Genomic DNA, 23,683 nt, shown 5'->3' with positions numbered 1-23,683 from the left:
CAAGTTCTTAGTCCACGTTTTAGCATGTTGTATTGTAACACTTGGTTTGTACGTTTGCATATATTAGTTCCTATACAGTGCGTTTGAACACAGGTATGCGCTGTGACGGTGCACACTGCACAGCGTGCGACTCGCGTCCTCTCGTCAGGGGTCAGTGAGCGTCACGGTTCGGAGAAGGCAGACGCGCCGCCGGCGGCAGTCGCCGCCTCGCGCTGCCTCTGATGACGCCACCAGCACGCGGCAGTAGGTGGCGAACTGCGCCGTCAGTGTCGCCGCCCCGTCTCCGCCACTGGTGAGCAGGGCCAGCAGCCAGGACGCCGGCAGACTAAAACACACGACGCCACATAGTCAGCCCCACCGGGGGGGGGGGGGACACACAGGTTCGCTCCACCCACAGCGTACGAAATCGATGAAAAATTGCCGTCTTCCTCGGAATACAAAAAAAAAATAATAAAGTGATGACTGATTAGCAGAAGCTCACCTAATCGTTCAGACAAGCCGGATGAGTGACTAAGCTCCCGTCGTGTTATTGTGGATGGTTCCAAGCGTAGGGAATAGGTATTAGTGGAAATCCTCGCGCGTGACGAATGAGCTCGGCGCGCATTGGCGTGCGGCTGCAACCGCATATCCGCAGCACGGCAAACTACCCTGAAAGTGCGTCATATGTCCCGCTCTGATGCTAACCCAGCGCACTCACACGCGTGACCCACACGCAGCGGAGGGTGGCGCGGGGACATATAGCTCCCGGAACCGTGCGCGTCCCCCGTCCATGAGAACCTCTACTGCCCGAGCCTCACCTGGCTAGGCGAGCCTGTAGACCTCCATTGGGGAGAGCCTCGTCCAGACTCTGCAGTCCGCGGCAGAGCAGCTGCGCGGGACAGCTCCGACCACGGCCGTGCCGTGGGTCACCGCCCCCGCCGCTGGTCCGGGCCACGGCGGCCAACCAATCGGACGGCACATCCCAGCCTGCGGCCAGCCAGCAACAGCAGCACTCGGTTAGGCACGGCAACGACAGTGCATTGTTCAACACAAAGTGTCAGCAGTCAGCTAAACATAGTTTAGCTCACCGCTCCTAAGGGTGGATGAGGATGGTCCAGTTAACTCCAGAACCGCATAAGAACCGCATTTGAATTATATTTGGTGATATTTTAATTCTGATATTTGATTTGTTGGTAATTGCCGTCCAGGATCCATTTGCTTATTTTTACTAGTTTAGACTTTAGATACTTTCACCTACTCCAACTAAACTGATGCATCGGAAATGGAAGATACCTTCTGCAATTCCTGCGACTTTCAAGCTACCATTCGCAGTTCGTCAATGACAGACTGAGCTCGTCGATTGTCAACGACGCGAAGTGTTCCACGGAATGAAGACCTTTTAACACAAATAGTGGAACGTCTGAATACCTAATACCTACCTATAGACTAGACCTCACGACTGATTGATCAATGTGGAGTCGTAGAACATACTAAATGACTGAATGCAGACTGTGCCGCACATCACATCAAGGTCGCCTAAATGCAGATTACCCGTTACCGCACAATACGGTCGCCTGAATGCAGACTGTGCCGCATAACATGTTCGCCTGAATATAGACTGCACCGCACTACACGGTCGTCTGAATGCAGACGGTACCGCACAACAAGATCGCCTGAATGTAGACTGTACCGCACAATACGGTCGCCTGAATGTAGACTGTACTGCACTACACGGTCGCCTGAATATAGACTGCACCGCACTACACGGTCGTCTGAATGCAGACGGTACCGCACAATAAGATCGCCTGAATGTAGACTGTACCGCACAATACGGTCGCCTGAATGTAGACTGTACTGCACTACACGGTCGCCTGAATGTAGACTGCACCGCACTACACGGTCGCCTGAATGCAGACGGTACCGCACAACAAGATCGCCTGAATGTAGACTGTACCGCACAACAGGTCGCCTGAATATAGACTGCATCGCACTACACGGTCGTCTGAATGCAGACGGTACCGCACAACACGATCGCCTGAATGTAGACTGCACCGCACTACACGGTCGCCTGAATGCAGACGGTACCGCACAACAAGATCGCTTGAATGTAGACTGTACCGCACAACAGGTCGCCTGAATATAGACTGCACCGCACTACACGGTCGTCTGAATGCAGACGGTACCGCACAACAAGATCGCCTGAATGTAGACTGTGCTGGCGTGCTGCACTACACGGTCGCCTGAATGCAGACGGTACCGCACAACAAGATCGCCTGAATGCAGACGGTACCGCACAAGATCGCCTGAATGTAGACTGTACCGCACAACAGGTCGCCTGAATGTAGACTGTACCGCACAATACGGTCGCCTGAATGTAGACTGTACTGCACTACACGGTCGCCTGAATGTAGACTGCACCGCACTACACGGTCGCCTGAATGCAGACGGTACCGCACAACAAGATCGCCTGAATGTAGACTGTACCGCACAACAGGTCGCCTGAATATAGACTGCACCGCACTACACGGTCGTCTGAGTGCAGACGGTACCGCACAACACGATCGCCTGAATGTAGACTGCACCGCACTACACGGTCGCCTGAATGTAGACTGTGACGCAAAACATGGTCGCCTGAATGTAGACTGTACTGCACTACACGGTCGCCTGAATTTAGGCTGTACCGCACTACACGGTGGCCTGAATGTAGACTGTACCCATTATAGAGTTCAGTGACTGTACTTACCACATATCATGGGAAGTCTGGATGTAGACTACCGCGTCTGCATTGCATAACACGCTCCCCTGAATGCAGCCCGTACCTAACTACCTAGCTGGCCCAGCGGCTGCCGTACCGATCAGTCAGTCACCTGGCTGTATCCTGACTTATTTCCTGCCCTCGGGCGATAGGACCTTTCCACGGAGATAGCGGCGACATTCGGCCTTCAGGGGTTTCAGGAAGCAAATATTCCACAACAAGAATTCCGCGCTTAAAGGCCTTTAATTTAACCCTCGCCGGACCTATTGGTTTTCTTCATACCGAGGGGAAGGTCCGAAGGGGGCGGGGGTACGACCCCCTCGCTGTTTCGCCCCTAATGGAGCTAGAGCCTCGCGGAAGAACGAACGTGTGCGCCCGTTACGAGACGCAGCGATTGGTACCCGATCATAAGGTCTCAGGTCAAACGGTGACCTCTGAGGTCAGGTCAACTGGCCCAAGGCAAGGGCTAGGTTTTTGGTAAATAACTTCGCAAAATGGCCACAGAACCGCTATTTTGGCACCTTCGTGCTAGTCTAGATCAGGGGCGTCGAGTGGTATACTTTTTGTTAGGGTGAGGTCAACTTAACCCTCGCCGGCACAGGCCATTTTGAGTCCTTCGCTTCGACGGCACAAGAGGGGGGGGGGGGGTTAGTACGACCCCCCTCGCGTTTGGCCCCTGATGGAGCTAGAGCTTCGCGGAAAAATCGAGCGTGTTGCCCGTCACGAGAGGAAGCCAATGATACCAAATTGTAAGGTCCTAGGTCACCGGCTGACCTTCCAGGTCAGGTCAATGACCAAAAAATCGGGAATATCGGGATCTGTTAGAAAGTCGTAAAGTGTGGCTGCTAAGGGGTTTTCCGGGGTGCTGATCACGAATATCGCATTAGTTTTGATCACAGATGATGTCGATAAGCGTTTAAACCAGGTCGGGTCAGGTCAGGTCAGGTCAACCGGCAGTAGCGGCAGAACACCTTCAATTAAGGGGGCACTGCCGACTTTTGGTCTCATTCTTTCCATGCAACGCTCATAGGGCTAAAAGTAAAATGCCAAAATCAAAGGGGGCACGGTGCCCCGGTGCCCCCTCCGCCTATGTCAACCGGTAGGGGTCGTGACGGGTATTCGTAGTACCTGTCATCCGCCTCTGACAGCTTCGTAACATGTTACGAAGGCACCAAAACAACTTCGTAAATGTTCAAATGGACGCTAAATTCGAATTCAGCTAAAAAAACTAGCCTAGAAACACGTAGGGGAGGGAGGTCATATTGCGCCACCTTAAGGATACCTATCGGCCTATTGCGGCTAAAGTTGACCAGCTGTCATGTTTGATGATATCTCAAATTGTACCTCAGTGTTTTTGGCATCAAATAACAACTCCCAATTTGTATCACACCTAGAAAAATTAACAAGAGAAAAGCTTTCCGGCACATCTGCAAAGGGCGCATTTACGGACTCCCCCGTCAAAAAGCGCCCATGCCTCTCATGTAAAAGCGCCCTATTAAAAACAACGGTTTGCCACCTAACTAAGTAGCCTATTTGAACGTGTCAGCCCATTAACCATTTATGCTGTGAAGGCTAAGGTAATGGTAAGGTGAGCGCTCTAATAATCAAAGTGTTCAATGAAATGTGTCCCAACCACCAGATGCTGTTTCTCTGAGTTGAAGAAATAGGGCGCACATAGGGTGGGCGCAATTACGAATGGAACATATTTTTCATGAGCTTCAAATATGGCGACGACAGCGAAGCCACGGTGGTGATAAACTTTCAAAACTACCATTAAACGAGCAATTAACAATGATTATTAGTTGAATCACTATCTCTAAGATAAACCATGACACTAGCAAAGGTCGAAATAGACTGTTTCGCGTACGAAAATAGAGGAAATCACAAAAAATGGTCTGCGAGAAAGCTGAGACACCGCACCTGCCCCCGTGGACCGAAATAAGAGCGAGTTATTGGTGGTGAAGTAAATGCACACATTCGAGTATTCGTTCGAACCGAATTTTGGGCAGAAGGAAGGTGTGGCGCATTTAAGAACATGGCGCAATATGACCTCTCTCCCCTACCTAAAACTAAAAAAGTGAACCGAGGTCACCAAAGGTCAATGACCTGACCTGACCTTCAGGCGACCTTGACACCCACCCTAATGAATGGGAGCAACATCAAATCACATGTTTGAACGTTTGAAACCATGAAAAGCTTGCAAACGCGCGGCTAATGCGAGCCGACATACGCCGAATCGCGATTCCGGCCAAACATGGTCTTGGAAAAGAGGTCACAGGTCAAAGGTCATTTGGGTCAGGGTCATGAAATTTTCAGGGTAGGTGTAAAATTGATCAAGGCGAGGGTACTGAAAGTTTCGTCGCGATCGGCCGCTTTTTACGCGAGTTATTCGCGAAAAAACCTTGGGGGGTTGCATCAACCCCCTGTGCCGGCGAGGGTTAACGTTTCCCTGTATAGGGGGGGGGGGGATCGAGCTGACCCCCTTGGTTTTTTTGCAAATAACTTGCGTAAAAAGCGGCGGATCGTGACGAAACCTTTAGTACCCTCGCGTTAATCAATTTTATGCCTACTCTGAAAATTTCTGACCCTGACCCAAGTGACCTTTGACCTATGACCCACTTTTCCAGGACCTGTGACCCACTTTTTCAGACCATGTTTGGCCGGAATCGTGATTCGGCGTATGTCGGCTCGCGTTAGCCGCGCGTTTGCAGTCTTTCGTGGTGTGAAGCGTTGAAACACGTGATATGATATTCCTCCCATAGGTACATTAGGGTGAGTGTAAAGGTCACCTGAAGGTCAAGTCAGGTCAATGGCCTTTGATGACCTCGTTCACTTATTCGAGTTTTGCATGCTTGTAGACTAGTTTTTGGAGCTGAATTCGAATTCAGCAGCCATTTGAACATTTACGAAGTAGTTTTGGTTGAGCCGTAAGACGCGGTTGATTCATCCTACGAGTACCCGGCAGGTTGACTGGTTGACCTGACCTGACGTGATCCGACCTGGCCTAAATGAGTAAAGACATCATCTGTGATCAAAACTAACATGATATTCGTGATCAGTACCTCGAAAAAACCATATGCAGCCACACTACCATATTCTAACAGGTCCCGATTTTCCCGACTTTTGGGTCATTGACCTGACCTGGAAGGTCAACCGATGATCTAGGACCTTAAAATTGGGTACCTACCTATCATCGGCTTCCTCTCGTCACGGGCAACACGCTCGTTTTTCCTCGAAGCTCTAGCTCGATCAGGGGCGAAACGGCAAGGGGTCCAACGGACCCCCTCCCTCTTATACGCTCGATCGCTTGATACGCTCGATACGCTCGACTTCCGAGCGAAACCTATTTTCATTGACCTCGAAGTCACCGATGACGTCACAGGTCAGGTCAAAGCAAAAATTATCAGAATTTTGGCTTATTCACAATTTAGGCTCTGGCCGCCGGCTAACAAGTCCGATCAGGCTCATTTTTTGTCTACGCACATCTATGAGTATGCACCCCTTGATATATGCTTTAGATAGGTACCCTTAGGATACCGAACATTTATTTCGATTTTTTTCAGGTCAAGGCCAGGTCATCCTAGATCATGGAAATTTTATATCCCGCGCGGGGCTGGGGTCTCCAGCCGAACGCGCGGGGCTGGGGGGGGGGGTAAATTTTACCCCCCCCCCCTGTTATCTCCCGAACTAATGGTCCGATTTGGAAAATTCAAACGCCAATCGAAAGCTCTCATCACGAACTACTAAATACATGTACTTAATTTAAAGTTTGAGGTCAAGGTCAAGGTCAGGTCAAGGGTACAAATTGCAAGTTTCTACAGTATCGGCCTTGCACCGTAGTTGCCGAAGAATGGAGTCATGGACTGAGACTGATCGCCCAAAACGTGTTCTTAGGCTACCAAGACAATATTCGTTGCATACAATATCATTCAGAGGTCAAGGTCAAGGTCAGGTCAGGTCAGGTCAGGTCACCAAAAACAAAATATAGAAAAGGGCATGTGCGACACATGTTTTATGGGTCATTTTACTCATAGAATTCAATAGGCACACTCAATAAGTGATATGGACCACCTCTGGATGAATTTCAGGTCGAGGTCAGGTCAAGGTCAGGTCAAATGAGGTCAAATTTTGAAGTTGGTTGTTAAGGCCTAAAAAGGTGTCTATCTGATGCAGTTTTCACGGCGAATCGAATGGTGCTATTTTTGTTTCCGTACAAGGTCTAGAACTTCCAAAAAAGTCATTTTTCAAAAAATTTGTGTGTCGTGACGTCATAAAATTTTGAATAACTCCCACATTTTTGAACCGATTCTTCTAAAATTTGGTATGTAGGTGCACATAGACCACTTCTCTGACATATATTCCGGTTTTTTCGATAGACTCAAAATTTTGGATTTTATGATGATTTTCCCAAAAAAATCCGTTTTTTGAAAAAAAATTAGGCCAAAATCCAAAATTTTCAAAAAACCGAGATAGCCATTTGATAGACAAAGTAAAATTACGTTTAACCTTTTTGTTACGTCTTGATTCCTTTAAAAATGAAGATGTTAGCGGCGTTTGAACTTTTGCCGTTTTTGAGGCGAAAATGGCGAACATGACGTCACTAAAACGTCAATTTCTCAAAAATTTTCCGACGGAATTCGCTCAAATTTTCAGGGAACGTGTCAAATTGATGTAAGAAAAGGTACTGAAAGTTTGGCGGCGCTGCGCGCCGCCGTTTTTGAGATATCGCAAAAATTCGCGAGGGGGGGGGGGTAAAATTTACCCCCTCCTCCAGCCCCGCGCGGGATATCATGTATCGGTCACGTGACGTATAGGGGAAGGAGGGTGAATTGCGCCACCTTAAGGAAAAACGCTAATTGTAAGAAAACCGATGGAGATATAAGCATGCACTGGTAACCACTTCAAAGAGGAACTCATTAGCTACGATTTCCTCCCGATCAATTAAGAATGTTTCGTTTGCTTCCGACAGCTGCTTTTTCAGAAACATGCAAAAGGGCGCATTTACAAACAACTGCTGTAAATTGCGCCAGGGGGATGGCGCAATTAGAATCCAATTGCGCCCTATACTTAAACATGGCTAAGCGAATGACACGGAATGCGTACACCCCGGCAGTTTGATGTTATTGCGGCTTACTTAAACATTTATAATGTTAATCAGGCTGGATAAATAATAAATGTAGATATAAATCGCGATGTTTTTTGCCCAAGTAAATCACTTTACATGTGTCCGTATGCTTGTACAAGTGCAACGAAAACGTTTAGTGTAAGCGGCTAGATATATGTGAACGTATGCGCCTATACGGTTAAATTTTCAATAGTTTCTGTCAAAATTAATAGTTTTTATCGTTTCGACCACTTGTTGACATCAGTTTTTACTTTTTTATCATAGCTGTCACCTCTCACGCCCGAGTCCATGTTGAAAATGCCGTATTTTGTCAATTACACCACAAGCTCGCAGCCTAAATGGCAGCTGCATTTTTAGTTTGACGAGAGAAATAATTTGCGGACTGGCGACAGCGGGCTGCTCCCCTGCCTGGCATTAAACTCCTTTTTTTATTGCAATTAGTTAATGATGCAATCATACTGTCGTGATAGAATAGCTACACCATTATTCTATTTGCGCCCCCATGGCGCAATTGCCATGGGCGCAATTAAAATTGAGATACTTTTTAATAAAAGCGTAGAAGTTATCATAAATATGCTGAAGGAAGTTTACTGTTCAAGTGAAATATAATGAAAAAAGGGGTTTTCTTTCTAAATATCACTCTGAAAATCACACACGTATCACACATTTTTTATAGCCAACGGTTCAAAATACTGCAAAAAAGTTAAGAAAACGCCGTAATATCTTTGATGGCGTAATGAGCCCTGCTGATTGGCTTCGCCGGAGAGCTTAGGCCATAAAATGAACTATCCGGTGGTGAAAATATTGTTTTCGAACACAAAATTATAAACATGCCATTGAATTCGTGGGAATGTTGGTGGGCGCAATTGGTTAGGAGGGCGCAATACACCCACTTTCCCCTATATGTTTAATGGTCCATTTAACTCATAGCAGGGCCTCGTCTAAGGAATTTTCACTGGGGGGGGGGGGGGCAGAGACTGAAGGACCCAAACCTAGGGTACCCCCTAATCCTGTTTTCTCACCGGATTTAGGCCACTTGTTTTTCGTCACAGCCCTGAGACCAATTTTTTTAACAAAAAAAAAACACAAAAAAAAACAAAAAAGAGCCATGCTCGTATAGGGGGGGGGGGGGGGGTCGAACGGACCCCCCGGTTTTTCACGAATAACTCACGTAAAAGCGGCTGACCGCGACGAAACTTTCAGTACCCACGCGTTAGTCAATTTTACACCTACTTTGAAAATGTCATGACCCTGACCGTAATGACCTTTGACCTGTGACTTCTTTTCGAGACCATATTTGGCCGGAATCGCGATTCGGCGTATGTCGGCTCGCATTAGCCGCGCGTTTGCAGTCTTTTCGTGGTTTCAAGAGTTCAAACATGGAATATGATATTGCTCCCATGCATTAGGGTAGGCGTCAAGGTCACCACGAGGTCAGGTCAGGTCATTGGCTTTTGATGACTTCGGTTCACTTTTTCGAGTTTTACATGATTCTAGGCCAGTTTTTGGAGCTGAATTCGAATTTAGCAACCATTTGAACATAAACGAAGTAGTTTTGGTGCCTTCGTAACATGTTACGAAGCTGTCAGAGCCAGAGGCGGTTGCCACCTACTACGAATACCCGGCAAAACCCTTACTGGTTGACCTGACCTGACCTGACCCGACCTGGCCTAAATGCATGAAGACATCTGTGATAATTAACTAACATGATATTCGTGATCAGCACCCGAAAAAAACATAACAGCCACCCTTTACCACGTTGTAACAGGTCCCGCGATTTTCCCGACTTTAGGGTCATAGACCTGACCTGGAAGGTCAACCGAAGACTAAGGACCTTAAAATGAGGCATCATCGGCTTCCTCTCGTGACGGGCAACACGGTGGTTTTCTCCGCGAAGCTCTAGCTCGATCAGGGGCGAAACAGCAAGGGGCAAGGTAGAACGCCCCCCCCCCCGCTATACGTTCGCGGCTGGAAAAACACCAATACGGGCGAGAGTTAAGATTAATGTGTTACCCCCTCACATTGTCCCACCAGACAGTGCTAAACATATTTATCCGTGTTGGGCCGTGGGCGTTTGATTGAGTGGGAGGGGGGGGGGGGGGGGGACACAAACACGAGTTGGGTCACTGGCAGCTGCCCATTGACAATTTGCTACTTGAATCACAGTAGCAAAATCACAGAATCACAGTGGGTACTCAGCTCTATAAATCACAAAACTCTGGCTTTTCCCGTAGTCATGGAGTATGAACAGTTTTTGAACAAATAATTTAACGTTTCTCGTTAAATCCGTATAAGACTCCTAACAAAAACGCATTAACAAAAACGCTCCACTCACAACGTCGGAAGGAAATTTTACCAGATAACTAATTGTTGGGTCGAGTGCTTATAACAGTGACCTGCACACCTCATTTTGGATTTGATCCGACAAGTGAATGTTATGCAATATGCATACCTATACGCCGATGCAGTGGCGTAACATTCGACGTGGTGATCGGTACCTATCTCTGTGGTGCATTCATTTACTCGTCTCCCTGCCGCAGAGACCCCGACCCGCTGCCTGCCCGCCCTCCCGTCCCATTTCACACTGCCGTTTACCTGTCTCCTTGCCGAAGAGACTCGCCGCCCGTCAGCCAGAGAAGGTAATTTTGTGAGAAGTTCACGTTTTGACTGGGGGGGGGGGCAAATGCTGGCCACTGGGGGGGGGGGCAATCCGCTCGACTGGGGAGGCAATTGCCCCCCCAGTTAACATGTTAGACGAGGCCCTGACTCATAGGTTTCGGAAACAGTAGGTATCGTCTGAGTCATTTGAGGTCATTTTCAGTCGCAGTTAGCTGAGGTCAGGTCACTAATTCAAGTAAAAAAAGGTCAAATTTTGAAAAGGAAAGTTTTCAACAAAACAGGTGACTATCAGATGCTGTTTGAGCTCAGGAACACAATGGTGTTATTTATATTCTGTACCTACGATGTCAAAAACGCACTGAAAAATGGATTTGAAAAATAGAAAATTGTAAAATTTTGACTAGGAATGCGTATAACTCAGCCATTCCTGAGGATATTGCGCACCTGGGTGACCGTCACGGCACGTGTCACGTGCTAATTCAAGGGCATCAAAATCGCTCCACTCACAACGTCGGAAGGAAATTTTACCAGATAACTAATTGTTGGGTCGAGTGCTTATAACAGTGACCTGCACACCTCATTTTGGATTTGATCCGACAAGTGAATGTTATGCAATATGCATACCTATACGCCGATGCAGTGGCGTAACATTCGACGTGGTGATCGGTACCTATCTCTGTGGTGCATTCATTTACTCGTCTCCCTGCCGCAGAGACCCCGACCCGCTGCCTGCCCGCCCTCCCGTCCCATTTCACACTGCCGTTTACCTGTCTCCTTGCCGAAGAGACTCGCCGCCCGTCCTCCCGCCCCTGCCGGCGCTGCTGTCGTTGTTGTCGTCGTCGTCGCAAGTACAGCGGCTGTGGCGGCGAAGGCTATGGCGCCTGCCAGCGCCGCAAACCCGGCCAGCGAGCCGAGCATGCCGCCGTAGCAGTCGCACTCCTCCAGCATGCTGCGTCCGCCGGCCGCCGGCCGCGGCAGCGAGACCGGGCTGCGGGCCGCCTCAGCCAGCCGGCCGGCCGCGCCGCAGGTGACACTCAGCAGGCGGTCCGGGTCGACCAGTGCCACCCGCAGCGCCGCCCGCAGCCGGTGCGGCACCAGCGCGGCCAGCGGCGTCGCCTGCTGGCTGCGACCGGTGCCGCCGCTGGCCAGCTGCTGCACCAGCGCGGCGCCCAGCGCACCCAGCGCCGCGCCGCTGGTCGCTAGGCCCAGCAGACTGAGCACCGAACAGTCGCAGCCGGCGCGCGGAGACACGGCAGCGCCTTCTGACGGTGTCGGGTGAGGTCTCTGGGCGTCTCCTGGCCCAGACTGACCTCTGCCCGACCGCTGTGCTGCGCCACTCTTGTCCTGGAGCGGGCCGTCGGCTCTGCTACGTTCCCAGCGGACTGCACGCTTTAGTCTGTGTGATCTGATGCCGTGACGAGGGCGGTACTGAGGACGTCGGCTTCTTTGCACACTAAGTTCAAAGGCTCTATTGATTTCATAATTGTTAGATCCGACTAGTTCACGGAACTGATCACTGCCCGTACCCTCATGGGATACTTTTAGTTCACTGATGGCATGAGTGTCCGTTCTACAAGACTGAGTGTGATAACGCACTGTCAGGTGACTACTCCACGGCGCTGAGGACTCTCGAGAGTGCTGGATTGACGGTGCCTGTAAGAAGCCGGCACCGCGTGTCAGCCGCTCACTCTCCGCCCGCACCGACTGGCAGCAGCACTGCACTGAGAGCGCGACCAGCAGAAGGGCGGCACAGACGGCGCGCACCATGACCTCATGGTGGTCACTCGTCGAGCGGCGCACTGGCCGGGAGCGCGCTCACTCCGCTCCGCAGAGCACCACGGCACCGAGTCGCCAGCGCTCCGCTCTCGGACGACAGGGTCGTGACGACAAGCGCCGCGCACAACGATCCTCTCCCGGGTGAGCTGCCGCCCGCACCGATCCTGGCGCGCGGAGCGGGGACACGGGACTGACGCTCCGCTGCCGCCGGAACGCCCACTCCTCGCCAGTGACGTCCTACTAACGGCACGGCACCCACCGCCGCCGCACTTTAGACGCGCCACTGCAACTGCAGCTATAAGCGGGCCAAGTAGCCCGTCGCTAGTTTCATGTTGTGGTCTGATGACTTTACGCCACTGCTGGGTGAAGCGTGCCTAACGCCTCCTCTATAGGTACCTATCTTTCCAAGCGGGTTACTGAAAAACCGAGCGACGAAGAGACGAGTTTTTTTTTTCTGGAACACACGAGGAAAATGTATCCGATCTTCCACGAGTGAGCAATGGAAAATCCTCCGACCCTTATATGTAGAGATTTATTCATACTTTTTAAAAATGTTATATTGAAATGTTTTTATCTATGAAAACGTTTCGAGCTGTTTGTTTTAATTCATACATACAGTGAGCCATAAAGATTTAAGTACCTACCCATCGAAAATCAACGCGCCCGAGACACGAGGGCACTATGGCACGCGCCCGCCGCACAATCTTTTCTCTTATTTTCCTCGATCACCCATGTTTGAACGATGCTGCGCCGTATGTCATTTGCGGTGTCTCAAGGACTAAGTAGACTGGCTTTTGCAGGATATATCAACTTTCAACTTTCACGAAAGTTGACTAGGCCCATGGGGCTGCAGTCTGGGATAAATTGTGCCCAACATTTTTGAGGCCAAAGAGTGTTCAGCATTCAGCAGCCAACACCCAGTGGTGATTCCTGAATTTCAGGAGCGGCGTATGTGCGTTGAGACGACCTCGCATTTCATGAGCGTAGCAAAGACAGTAGACGAGCATATACAAAATGAGCTACACTGTGTCGCGGAGGCACCGAAGGCGAGAGACAGGTCCGAACGGGCCGAGAGGTGTATTCCGAATGAGTACAGTTTATCAGCGTCGGTGTCGGCGCAGAGCAGCGGTGCAGTTACAGGATACCGGCCGGCCCACCGACCAAGGGCTATATTTGGGTCGGCGGCCGGGCCATGACGCGTTGGGAGAGCGCGTCTCCGAATGACAGCGGGTCTCGAACGTGTGTGCTCTTTACCACGATATAAGAGAAGGGAATCGGTCCCACAATTGCCAGGATTGGTCATTGGATACAAATTTACGATACATAAGTATGCAAAAGATGGCCTACCTATGCCAGTCCATTTGGAAATAAGGTGAATTTTTCGATGAGTAATTATTTATGGCGCACCCTGTAAGTCTCATTACAACAACCTTCGGTGTTTCGGTTATTGACCCACCATCACTTGAATGCTTGATTTTTAGCTGTAAACCCTCGAGAGTCGAGACTCCATCTTTGCATCTCGGAGGGATGCAAAAATAACATATTCTTATCTTTGCATATCAGAGGAGTGCAAGATAGAAATATCCTTGCACTGTAGACCCAATGGGAAAGAACCCTCGAAAGATACTAATTTCGAAACGAGAAATGGAATAATATCTTTGCTTAGGGTGGTCACTGATCATTGGGCCGTAAAAGCTCCTGATTAGTGCAAATATCAGCCAAAGCTACACAACTGCCATTTTATTCCAAAACCCCATGTCAAAATTGGTATATTTCTTATTACTTATAACGGTTACAATAGGTCCCATGGTCCAAATCAAATGGATTTTCGTGCATGTATTAAAATTACACTCTAGTAGACGAGGATTCAGGTAGGTATCCTTCTATCTGCAGTCAAAGATAGGTATACATCGACAGCACGATAATGACAGGTAATGATTTAAATCTGTTAAATGACATCGTTTTTATCAATGACGTTTTAAGTAAATGTGAAAAGGCATACCTACCCCTACTTAGCATAAAGAAGACGGCACACAAGTGCAATCTTTTATTAATAAATGAAGAAAGATGATCATCATTTGATAAATGTCAGGCTCGGATATCAGGATAGCTTGCTTCATTAGTCGATAGCGTATTTCACAAGCCACCACGGCATTTCCGAGCTACCAAGTCATAATACAAGCGTTGGGTTATACGCATCAGACCCCTGAAACTACTCTGTTTCCGTCAGTGTTATCAAATCTGCGGTGATCAGTGCTGATCCTGCTGCCGACCGCTGCGAGCAGCCTCTTCCGACGCCGTCCGATGGTGACCGCCTCTGTTGACTCTCCTCCTGGCCCCTCACTCCCTGCGGACGGCGCAGAGCGGCACACGGCCTCCCTCCGGGCTCACCAGGAACGCCTTCTTATCGAGCGGCATCGGGTGTGGCGGCGTCTGCGGCGTCGGCTTCAGCGTCAGCTCCCGCAGCATGGTGACCAGCGCCACCTTGGCCTCGAACAGCGCGAACCGCATGGCGATGCAGTTGCGCGGCCCGCTGCCGAACGGCAGGTAGGAGCACGGGTGGCGCTTTTCTTTCTCCTCGGGCAGGAAGCGGTCCGGGTCGAACCGCAGTGGGTCCGGGTAGTACTCTGGGTCCCGGTGGATGGGAAGCACGGGTATCGCTAGGAGCGTGCCTACGTCGATGACCAGGTCCGAGCCGGGCAGCGTGTACTTCTTGGTGCAGACGCGCTCGGTGCGCGGCGCCGGCGAGTAGAGACGCAGCGTCTCCGAGATCACCCGGTCCAGGTACGGCATGTCCATGACGGCCTCGTAGGTGAGGCCGCCGTGACGCTCGACGGCGTCGTCGACCTCCTGCTGGACACGCTGCTGGATCTCCTGGTCCAGCGCCAGGCAGTAGGCGGCGAATGTCAGTAGCGTGGCGGTGGTTTCGTAGCCGGCGAACAGAAACAGGATCGACTGCGCCACGATGCTGCTGTCCGAAAGGATCCGCTTGCCGTCCTTGTCCTTGGTGTCCATCAGCAGCTGAAGGAAGTCGCGGGTGGAGCTGGGGTTCTTCTCGCGATGACTTATCGTCTTCAAGACTGCGCTTCGGAAAAACTCGCCAGCCTTGTCAACGGGCGTGGGGATCAGGGCGGCGAGCTTTGCTGAGACACCCTGGACAATGAATTGAAGCATAGATAGTGGATCGAAGTCACTCAGACTTGCCGACATGGCCGCAAACTTGCTATTTGGGTCGGTGAAAGAGTTGCAGTTGATCCCAAAAGCGCTAGCTGCAATATTGTCCATCGTGAATTTCCCGAAGGCTTCTTTGATCTCAACCTCACCCTTGTCTACTTGCTGAGCGTTAATGTACTTCAGCAGATTCTGAGCGTTATCCAGTGTCAGCTGATACATCGCCTTTAGTTTGCTAGCTGAGAAGGTTGGAGACATCACGGAACGTGTTTCCTTCCACTTGGCGCCCTTAAGAATGATCAGCATCTCTTTGAAAAGATCATTACCGAGCTGGTCGCGCTGATCGGTAAAGTGGTCGAAGTCTTTGATAGTGATGGCTTTAATCATCTCCAGATCTCCCACGAAAAGCACCGGCTTTCTGAGCTCAAAGTAGCCACAATACTTCTTTCCTCCGTGCTTGTGATAAAGCCAGCTGTCGAATTCACCCACCTTCGTGAACGGCGGTCCGAACTCGTTTCCCCAGGGCAGACATGGTCGCGGTCCAGGCACACCGCGCGACTTCCAATAGTCAAAGTTCTTGGTCAGCATATAGTAAACAAACGCGACGATAAGGACTATTACCGTCAGCGGGAGCGGCGAGCAGAGCCAGCGGAGCGCCGCCAGCGGCGCCGTCAGCAGACCCTCCAACATGGCGCGCTCTGTCACACCGTGACCTCTTCACTGTCACCGGCGGTCCTCGGGGGAGTCAGTGCGCACTCAGTGGGGGGAGGTGTCGCTCCACCGCACCTCTGGATCTGTGTCTCGCTGCAGCTGTCGGGCGGAGGTCCCGCCCGCTGCGCTCTCCCGGTGCGACTGCAGCCGCCGCCGCCGCCCAGCTCCGTCAGCGCTGACCTTGGACATCCCCGTCGCGCCGGGCTGTAACGCCCATTGACCCTGGGGTGCCATTGGCGAGACAATCTGCTGAGTCACGTCTCGGTCTCTACGACATGGCCACAGGCGGAGTTAGTGGGCGTCTGGGATCCTAAATAGCTAAAAGGTGTCTACTTGACCTTTGCTCTAAGAACTAAATTTTTCAACCTTAAAACTGCATATAATGTCGAATTTCCCAGATCCCGCTACCAGCAACATATTTGCTACCGGTGCGTTCAACTATTGGGCACGATTCTATTCACCAGCTTGACCTGGTCACGGTTGGATCCGCTGGTAGGCAAGGAAGAAGTTTATGCCTGCCTGGCCCGTCGCTTATCCCCGCCCGCTCATAGCGAGATTGAACTTGAATGAGGGCTGTAAACAGATAAGCAGATTCCGTGCTAAGTGTGCTGCGGAACTCGCTGCACCGATAGTTTCGATAGCGCTAATCCTATACCTATAGGACGCTTATGACTCCCGTACAGGGGGGGGGAGGGAGGGGGTGGAACGGACCCCCTCGGTTTTTCGCGAATAACTCGCGTAAAAAGCGGCCGATCGCGACGAAACTTTCAGTACCATCGAGGGTAAACAAGGGCTTAAAGCCCTTGTTACACTGCCAAATTTTGGTACACGAATGTGCACGAATATGCAAATCATCCTATGTTGCGAACCGATTCGGGATCTTTCTTCCACGGTCTTGGCATTTCGCAGACCAGTCGGTGCCCACCGCGCGACTTTTACGGTTCGTCACGACCGCCACGAATATTTCATGAAAAATGAAAATTTCGTGGCCGTTCGCCGAACTTATAATAAAGGCCGTGTTACACTGCCGAATTTTGGCCACGACCCTGTCGCCGAATCACGTCGTGTAGGAAATCGGCGAACAAGACAGAGGCGAACAGTTCGCCGACAGAGCCCGATTTGCAGAAAACGGGTGGGGGGCCCCCTAAAGCCCTTGTTACACTGCCGAATTTTGGTACACGAATGTGCACGAATATGCAAGTCATCCTATGTCGTGGACCGATTCGGGATCTTTCTTCCACGGTCTTGGCATTTCGCAGACCAGTCGGTGCCCACCGCGCGACTTTTACGGTTCGTCACGACCGCCACGAATATTTCATGAAAAATGAAAATTTCGTGGCCGTTCGCCGAACTAATAATAAACGAACATGATCGCCAAACACTCGCCGAGTCACTGCCGACATGTCGCTACGTGCGCCGACTTGTTGCCAAGGTATCGGCGACTATTCGCAACATATTCGCCATTCATTCGCGATGTTCGCCGAATCATGGATCAGCTTCGACCCGCGCACGATTAGGGGGGGCCCCACCCGTTGTCTGCAAATCGGGCTCTGTCGGCGAACTGTTCGCCTCTGTCGGTGAACTGTTCGCCGATTTCCTACACGACGTGATTCGGCGACAGGGTCGTGGCCAAAATTCGGCAGTGTAACACGGCCTTAATCGTGCGCGGGTTGAAGCTGATCCATGATTCGGCGAACATCGCGAATGAATGGCGAATCTGTTGCGAAAAGTCGGCGATACTTTGGCAACAAGTCGACGCACGCAGCGACATGTCGGCGGCGACTCGGCGACTGGTTGGCGATCATGTTCGTTTATTATAAATTCGGCGAACGGCCACGAAATTTTCATTTTTCATGAAATATTCGTGGCGGTCGTGACGAACCGTAAAAGTCGCGCGGTGAACACCGACTGGTCTGCGAAATGCCAAGACCGTGGAAGAAAGATCCCGAATCGGTCCGCGACAAAGGATGACTTGCATATTCGTGCACATTCGTGTACACAAATTCGGCAGTGTAACAAGGGCTTAAACGAACATGATCGCCAAACACTCGCCGAGTCACCGCCGACATGTCGCTACGTGCGCCAGGGCATATTTTGAGGCACTTACTGCGTCCCATTTTGGGACGCAGCCCCCTCGCCTTGAGACGTAGCCCCTGCTGATTTGAACCACTGCGTCCCTGCCCTGTCCGGTTCCCTGACCTGTGCCCTGCCGTCTGCCCTGACCTGCACCCGGCCTTCCCTCAAAATGTTCTGTGCCATGTCTTGCAACCTGCCGTGCCCTACTTTCTGCCCTCCTCAGTGCCCTACTCTGTTCCTTGCCCTGTGCCCTTAGTCGTAGCACGTGCCCTCTGCTCAACTTTGGGACGCAGTAAAAATTTGTTAAAATATGCCCTGACGTGCGCCGACTTGTTGCCAAGGTATCGCCGACTATTCGCAACAGATTCGCCATTCATTCGCGATGTTCGCCGAATCATGGATCAGCTTCGACCCGCGCACGATTAGGGGGGCCCCCCACCCGTTGTCTGCAAATCGGGCTCTGTCGGCGAACTGTTCGCCTCTGTCGGTGAACTGTTGACCGATTTCCTACACGACGTGATTCGGCGACAGGGTCGTGGCCAAATTTCGGCAGTGTAACACGGCCTAAGAGAAATCAAGGTAGATACCGGCTACGAGTATTGTTCTCATTTTCGAGAAAAGAATATGAAACATGGCACCGGCCCATATCACCCGGGCCCATACCTCCCGGTGTATTTTGATGAATCGAAAAAACGCATTATTTATTGAAAGTTATCTCGAGATGAAATAGTTGATCCCAGATGCCTAAGATCAGGCACATCTAGCAGGCGAAAGGCAATTTCACGTACACAGAGTGAAAAACCGGGTCTAGTCACTGCCCACTGGAAGAAAATTGCCTTTTCCGAAAACCGGCCCATACCTCCCGGGTCTCCCCTACCTACGTCTTGGGGTAAGTTTGGGGAAAAATGGATTTCTGTCAGTTCGTAGGTACCTACTAGCCTAGGTAGGCATGCTGAATACCGAATTAAATTTTTACTTCAGATGGTTCAAATGCAAAAGTTTAAAAATGACGTTGGGCCGCTTTTGTTGTAGCTCGTTTAATTTTACACCTGTTTCTGTTAACCCGCGCCTCGCTGGGCTATTTACTTTTAGCCCGCGCGCCCTGCTGGGGGGGGGGGGGGGAGCAGATTCTGCCCCCCTGTCTAACTTCCGAATCGATGGTCGTAGAAAGATGGGAAAACGGCAATCGGAAGCACTCAACAAGGCAGATCTTAAGAGCTGATTTTTTTGCTTAAGTAGGTCAGAGGTCAGGTCAAGGTCAGGTCAAGTGTACAAAATGCAAGTTTCTGCAGTATCGGCCTTGCACCGTGGTTGCCAAAGAATGGACTGGGACTGAGTGCCCAAAACGTGTTCTTAGGCTACCAAGACAATATTCGTTGCATACGATATCATGCAAAGGTCAAGGTCAAGGTCAGGTAAGGTCACCAAAAACGAATTATAGAAAAGGCCATGTGCGCACGTGTTTTATGGGCCATTTTATTCATAGAATTCAATAGGCACACTCAATAAGTGATATGGACCACATCTGGATGAATTTCAGGTTGAGGCCAGTTCAAGGTCAGGTAAACTGAGGTCAAATTTTGAAGTTGGTTGTTAACCCGCGCAGGACCGGTGCTCCGCGACTTTCGCGCCGGGCCGGGGGAGGGGGATTTCTGAACACCCCCCTGTCTAACGTGGCTCCTGGGCCACGTAGCGACACGCGATAAGCGGTATTCGAAAGAGCGTCAAAAATTATGACGGAAACACCTCAGTCATTTTTCGGGTCAGGTCAAAGGTCAGGTCGCCAGAGGTCATCGAAGGTCAAATATAGGCCATTTCAACAATTTTGGGAACTGCCAACGGCTAACTCGGGACCCAGTAGAGCTACAGCGCCTCGAAAAAGCGCTTTCGATAGCTCTTTTACAGGCCTTTCTGCGTATTGTCCTAAGATTTGACCTCAGGTCAACGGTTTAGCCTCCAGAGAGCAAAAAACTGTAAAAATAGCCCTATGCACCAAAAACAGCTTTTCGGCAATAGGTTTTGATTCAAGCAAGCCACGACATTACTTTTGACAGCATCGTGTTCCTCTCGTCGAGACGCGTCGAATGGACTATTCGCTGACCTTGAAAGGTCATTTTTAAAATTTGACCTCAGGTCAAGGTCATGACCTGACCGGAAAGGGTCATGTTGCATATCGGTCGATCCGCATCATCGAGCTGAATACATCTGACGTGTTTTCATCGCTCTAGCACGTCTCTATCAAAAGTTATAGCCAAAAAACTGCTGGTGACCGTTTGTGACCTGAGATGACCTCAGGGGCACACAGAGGGGTCACAGGTGCATTTTTCCGATTCAGTGTGTCATGTTTACTCATGAACCGATGTTTGAGAGGGTTTTGAACACCATTCGTCCACAAGAGGCGCATTTCAATTTTCTCCCATTGACTTACCTATAGGTAATGGAGAGGTCGCAAAATTGACGTGACCTTAGGTCACCGATATCAAAATTCCGAGATAAATATTTTGTACATACTGTTATTCTTATCAATCGCTAGAAGTTTGAAGGCGATCGTTCCGAATTTTAGATTTTTTATGATTTTCCTCCAAAAGTCAGTTTTTTAAAAATAGAAAAATAGGTACCTATTGGGCCTAAATCGAAAAAAAAAACAGGATGGCAATTTGATAGACAAAGTAGAATAACGTATCACTTTTTGTTACGTCTTGATCCCTTTAAAAATGAAGATGTTAGCGGTGTTTGAAATTTTGCCGTTTTTTTTAGGCGAAAATGGCGGACATGACGTCACTTAAACGTCATTTTCTGAAAAATTTTGTGACGGATTTCGCTCAAATTTTCAGGGAACGTGTTACATCAATAAATGATACGGTAGGTACTGAAAGTTTGACGTCGCTGGCGTAACGTGTTTAGAAGTTATTGGCGAAAAACGGGAGGGGGGACAGCTTCTGCCCCCTCATTATACGCATTACGCATTTTAGAAAAATTTCATAAATAGGTAAAGGTATATTTTTCAAATCCATTTTCAGTACGTTTTTGACATCGCACAGCTGACAGCAATATAAATTTTATTTTAATTTTATTTAATTTTAAAATGTAAATTTCATGTTCAAGATTTGACCTTTTTTACCTGAAAGTGCCCTGACCTCAGGCAAATTCAGCTGAAATTGACCTCAAATGACACAGACGACATTGTTTTCGAAATCTTTGAGTAAAATGGACCATAAAACATGCGTCACGTGACCAATACATGATATAAAGTTTCCGTGACCTAGGATAACCTGGCTTTGACCTTAAACATTCAAAGTACAAGGTCGGTACCCTCAGAGTATCTAAGGCATACAGGGTGTCCGGAAAGTCCTGGCGCTTCTATTGGACGCCGTCTAATGCGTGCTGTGATTATTGGACATTCAACTAATCACCACAGACATTACCCCTTGTTGGCCACTTAGCCAGGGGTCGTGTTAATATGACCTTGAAATCGTTTTTAGTGATGGGTGGATGGGCGAAGATGCGCCTTGTCGCGGAATGCCTGCGCGCGGCGGCCGGGTGGGGCTTGAACGAGGTGCGAGTTACAACGCGATGCGGCGGTTTTTGGCGCATGGTTGAGCAGGTGAAGGCTTATTCTGACTCCAGAATTCCTTTAGAAATATCCCCCAGACCGGTACGACCGCGCTATGTTAAAACTGCCGAGAATTTAGCAGCATTTCCGCGGCAATCGAAGAAAATCCAGAGGTGTGATGGACAAAAATGTTCCATATCTTCGTCAATGTTAGATAAATGAAAACGCAGGCTGGTCCACGAGGAAATCCTGAACAGGCATATCAACCCGAGGTTCAAGGTGACTTGCCCTAAGGGTTACTTCGCATTTCACTTTTCGACAGCACGCAGCGCCCTCCAACAATGCCGCTATCGCCCAAGCCATACCTACTGACGGAGGAGCTCGGCGGGCCAGATCACTTTGGCGAAATGAGATTAGGCCGCCTCATTCGCCTAACCTTAACCCGCTTGACTAAGGCGTGCCCGCGTTTTTTAGAATAAGCTCTGGGCCACCTGTCATCCCAACCTGGAGTCGCTGAATACTCGCTACATGGCAGCATGGGAGGACTTGGAAATGTCATACATCGTCAAAACACGCAGGTGCTTCCGCCCTTGCGTCGAGGCTGTCGTCGGTGCCGACGATGGTTATATTGAATGAGCACTTAGCGGAAGTATATGGCTTGGTGTCCCTGATAATTGTTTTGATCTTTTGTTGAGTATCTATCAACCAGAGGCATTTGTTTTCAAAAATGTTGGAAAGCGCCAGGACTTTCCGGACACCCTGTATATCAAGGAGTGCGTAAACAAAAGCCGGAGGCCAGAGCCTAAATTGTGAACAAGCATAATGCTGATAGTTTTTACTTTTGCCTGACCTGTGACGTCATCGGAGACCCAGAGGTCAATAAAATTAGGTTTCGCTCGACAATTTTTCCAGGGCTATCAGATACCGTTTAACCCGCGCCCTGAGGGGCCTGCCGAGCAACGCGGTCTGATGGGGGGGGGGCATTTTGCCCCCCCCCCTAAGGTCTCGAGAACCACGCAACATAGCGACAAGCGGCAAACGGCGTTGGATAGCCCCAAAGGGGAACTACCTTGTGACCCAATTTCATTGACCTCGGTCAAACCGATGACGTCACAGGTCAGGTCAAAAGTCGAATTTTCACCGTTTACAGGCATTTCAAGAAATGCGTTGTAAAATCGAGTAAAATGCATTTAATTGAAAATCATCGATGGGGAAATGTTCTTCAAACACATATTTTGCTATTTGAGGTCATTGATGCCAGGTCAGGTCACAGAGGTCAGGTCACCGAGGGTCACAAATTAAAAATATCATGTGATGCATGTTTTATGGTCCATTTTATATGCCAAATGCGATTATGTAGGACAGGCAGCCCTTGGGGTCAGTTGAGATTATGTTTTGGTGAAGGTCAGGTCAAGGTCAGGTCAAGGTCAGGTCAAGGTCAGGTCAAGGTCAGGTCAAGGTCAGGTCAAGGTCAGGTCAAGGTCAGGTCAAGGTCAGGTCAAATAAGGTCAAATTTCAAAGTTGATATTTTTGCATAAAATGGGTATCGATTTGATGCAGATCGTCATGGGGAGATCAATGGTGGTCTCCGTTTTGCGCTACGTGGTCTAGAATTGCTAAAAATTGATTTAAATATTTGACGCCATCAATTTTTAAGTTTTTTTTTCGCTATACCGTGGCCAAAAAAGAGGTATCGATCTAAAATTTGGTATGTACCTATATCGAAAAGCGCAGGGACTATCACATATATTCCGGTTTTTCGAAATTCGATTTTTTTTGGGAATTTTAAGTTTTTCTAAAAAAATAGATTTTTTTGATTTTTTTGGGAGGAAAATCCCAAAATTTCGAAAACCCGAGATAGCAGTTTTGTAGCGCCGTCTTTTCTCTACACAACCACATAAAGAACTTTAAAATTGCT

At 49.5% G+C, this 23,683-nt stretch overlaps 2 protein-coding genes across 2 annotated transcripts; both read right to left on the bottom strand.

Annotated features, from left to right (window-relative positions):
- Positions 1–13: 13 nt before the first annotated feature.
- Positions 14–12,687, bottom strand: LOC122389850. Its single transcript, XM_043382299.1, has 3 exons — positions 11,246–12,687; positions 798–966; positions 14–325 (listed from the first exon to the last, which is right to left on the bottom strand). The coding sequence occupies exons 1-3, from the start codon at positions 12,243–12,245 to the stop codon at positions 145–147; spliced, it is 1,350 nt and encodes a 449-aa protein (XP_043238234.1). The 5' UTR covers positions 12,246–12,687; the 3' UTR covers positions 14–144.
- A 1,319-nt stretch (positions 12,688–14,006) lies between these two features.
- On the bottom strand, positions 14,007–16,371 carry LOC122389849 (cytochrome P450 9e2-like). The gene has a single exon (XM_043382298.1). It carries the CDS (start codon positions 16,113–16,115, stop codon positions 14,595–14,597), a length of 1,521 nt encoding a protein of 506 aa, XP_043238233.1. The 5' UTR covers positions 16,116–16,371; the 3' UTR covers positions 14,007–14,594.
- Between the last annotated feature and the right edge of the window lie 7,312 nt (positions 16,372–23,683).

Source organism: Amphibalanus amphitrite, unplaced genomic scaffold, assembly GCF_019059575.1.
Source record: "Amphibalanus amphitrite isolate SeventyFive unplaced genomic scaffold, NRLGWU_Aamphi_draft 000374F_arrow, whole genome shotgun sequence".
NCBI classification, from domain to species: domain Eukaryota; kingdom Metazoa; phylum Arthropoda; class Thecostraca; order Balanomorpha; family Balanidae; genus Amphibalanus; species Amphibalanus amphitrite.
This window is presented reverse-complemented; position numbering and strand designations above follow the sequence as displayed.

Coding starts and splice junctions, on each gene's coding strand:
- LOC122389850 (XM_043382299.1), bottom strand. CDS start 12,245: ATGGTGCGCGCCGTCTGTGCCGCCCTTCTGCTGGTCGCGCTCTCAGTG. Junction 967..11,245: donor TCTCTTCGGCAAGGAGACAG/GTAAACGGCAGT, acceptor GGCTGGCCGCAG/GCTGGGATGTGCCGTCCGAT. Junction 326..797: donor CTACAGGCTCGCCTAGCCAG/GTGAGGCTCGGG, acceptor CGTGTGTTTTAG/TCTGCCGGCGTCCTGGCTGC.
- LOC122389849 (XM_043382298.1), bottom strand. CDS start 16,115: ATGTTGGAGGGTCTGCTGACGGCGCCGCTGGCGGCGCTCCGCTGGCTC.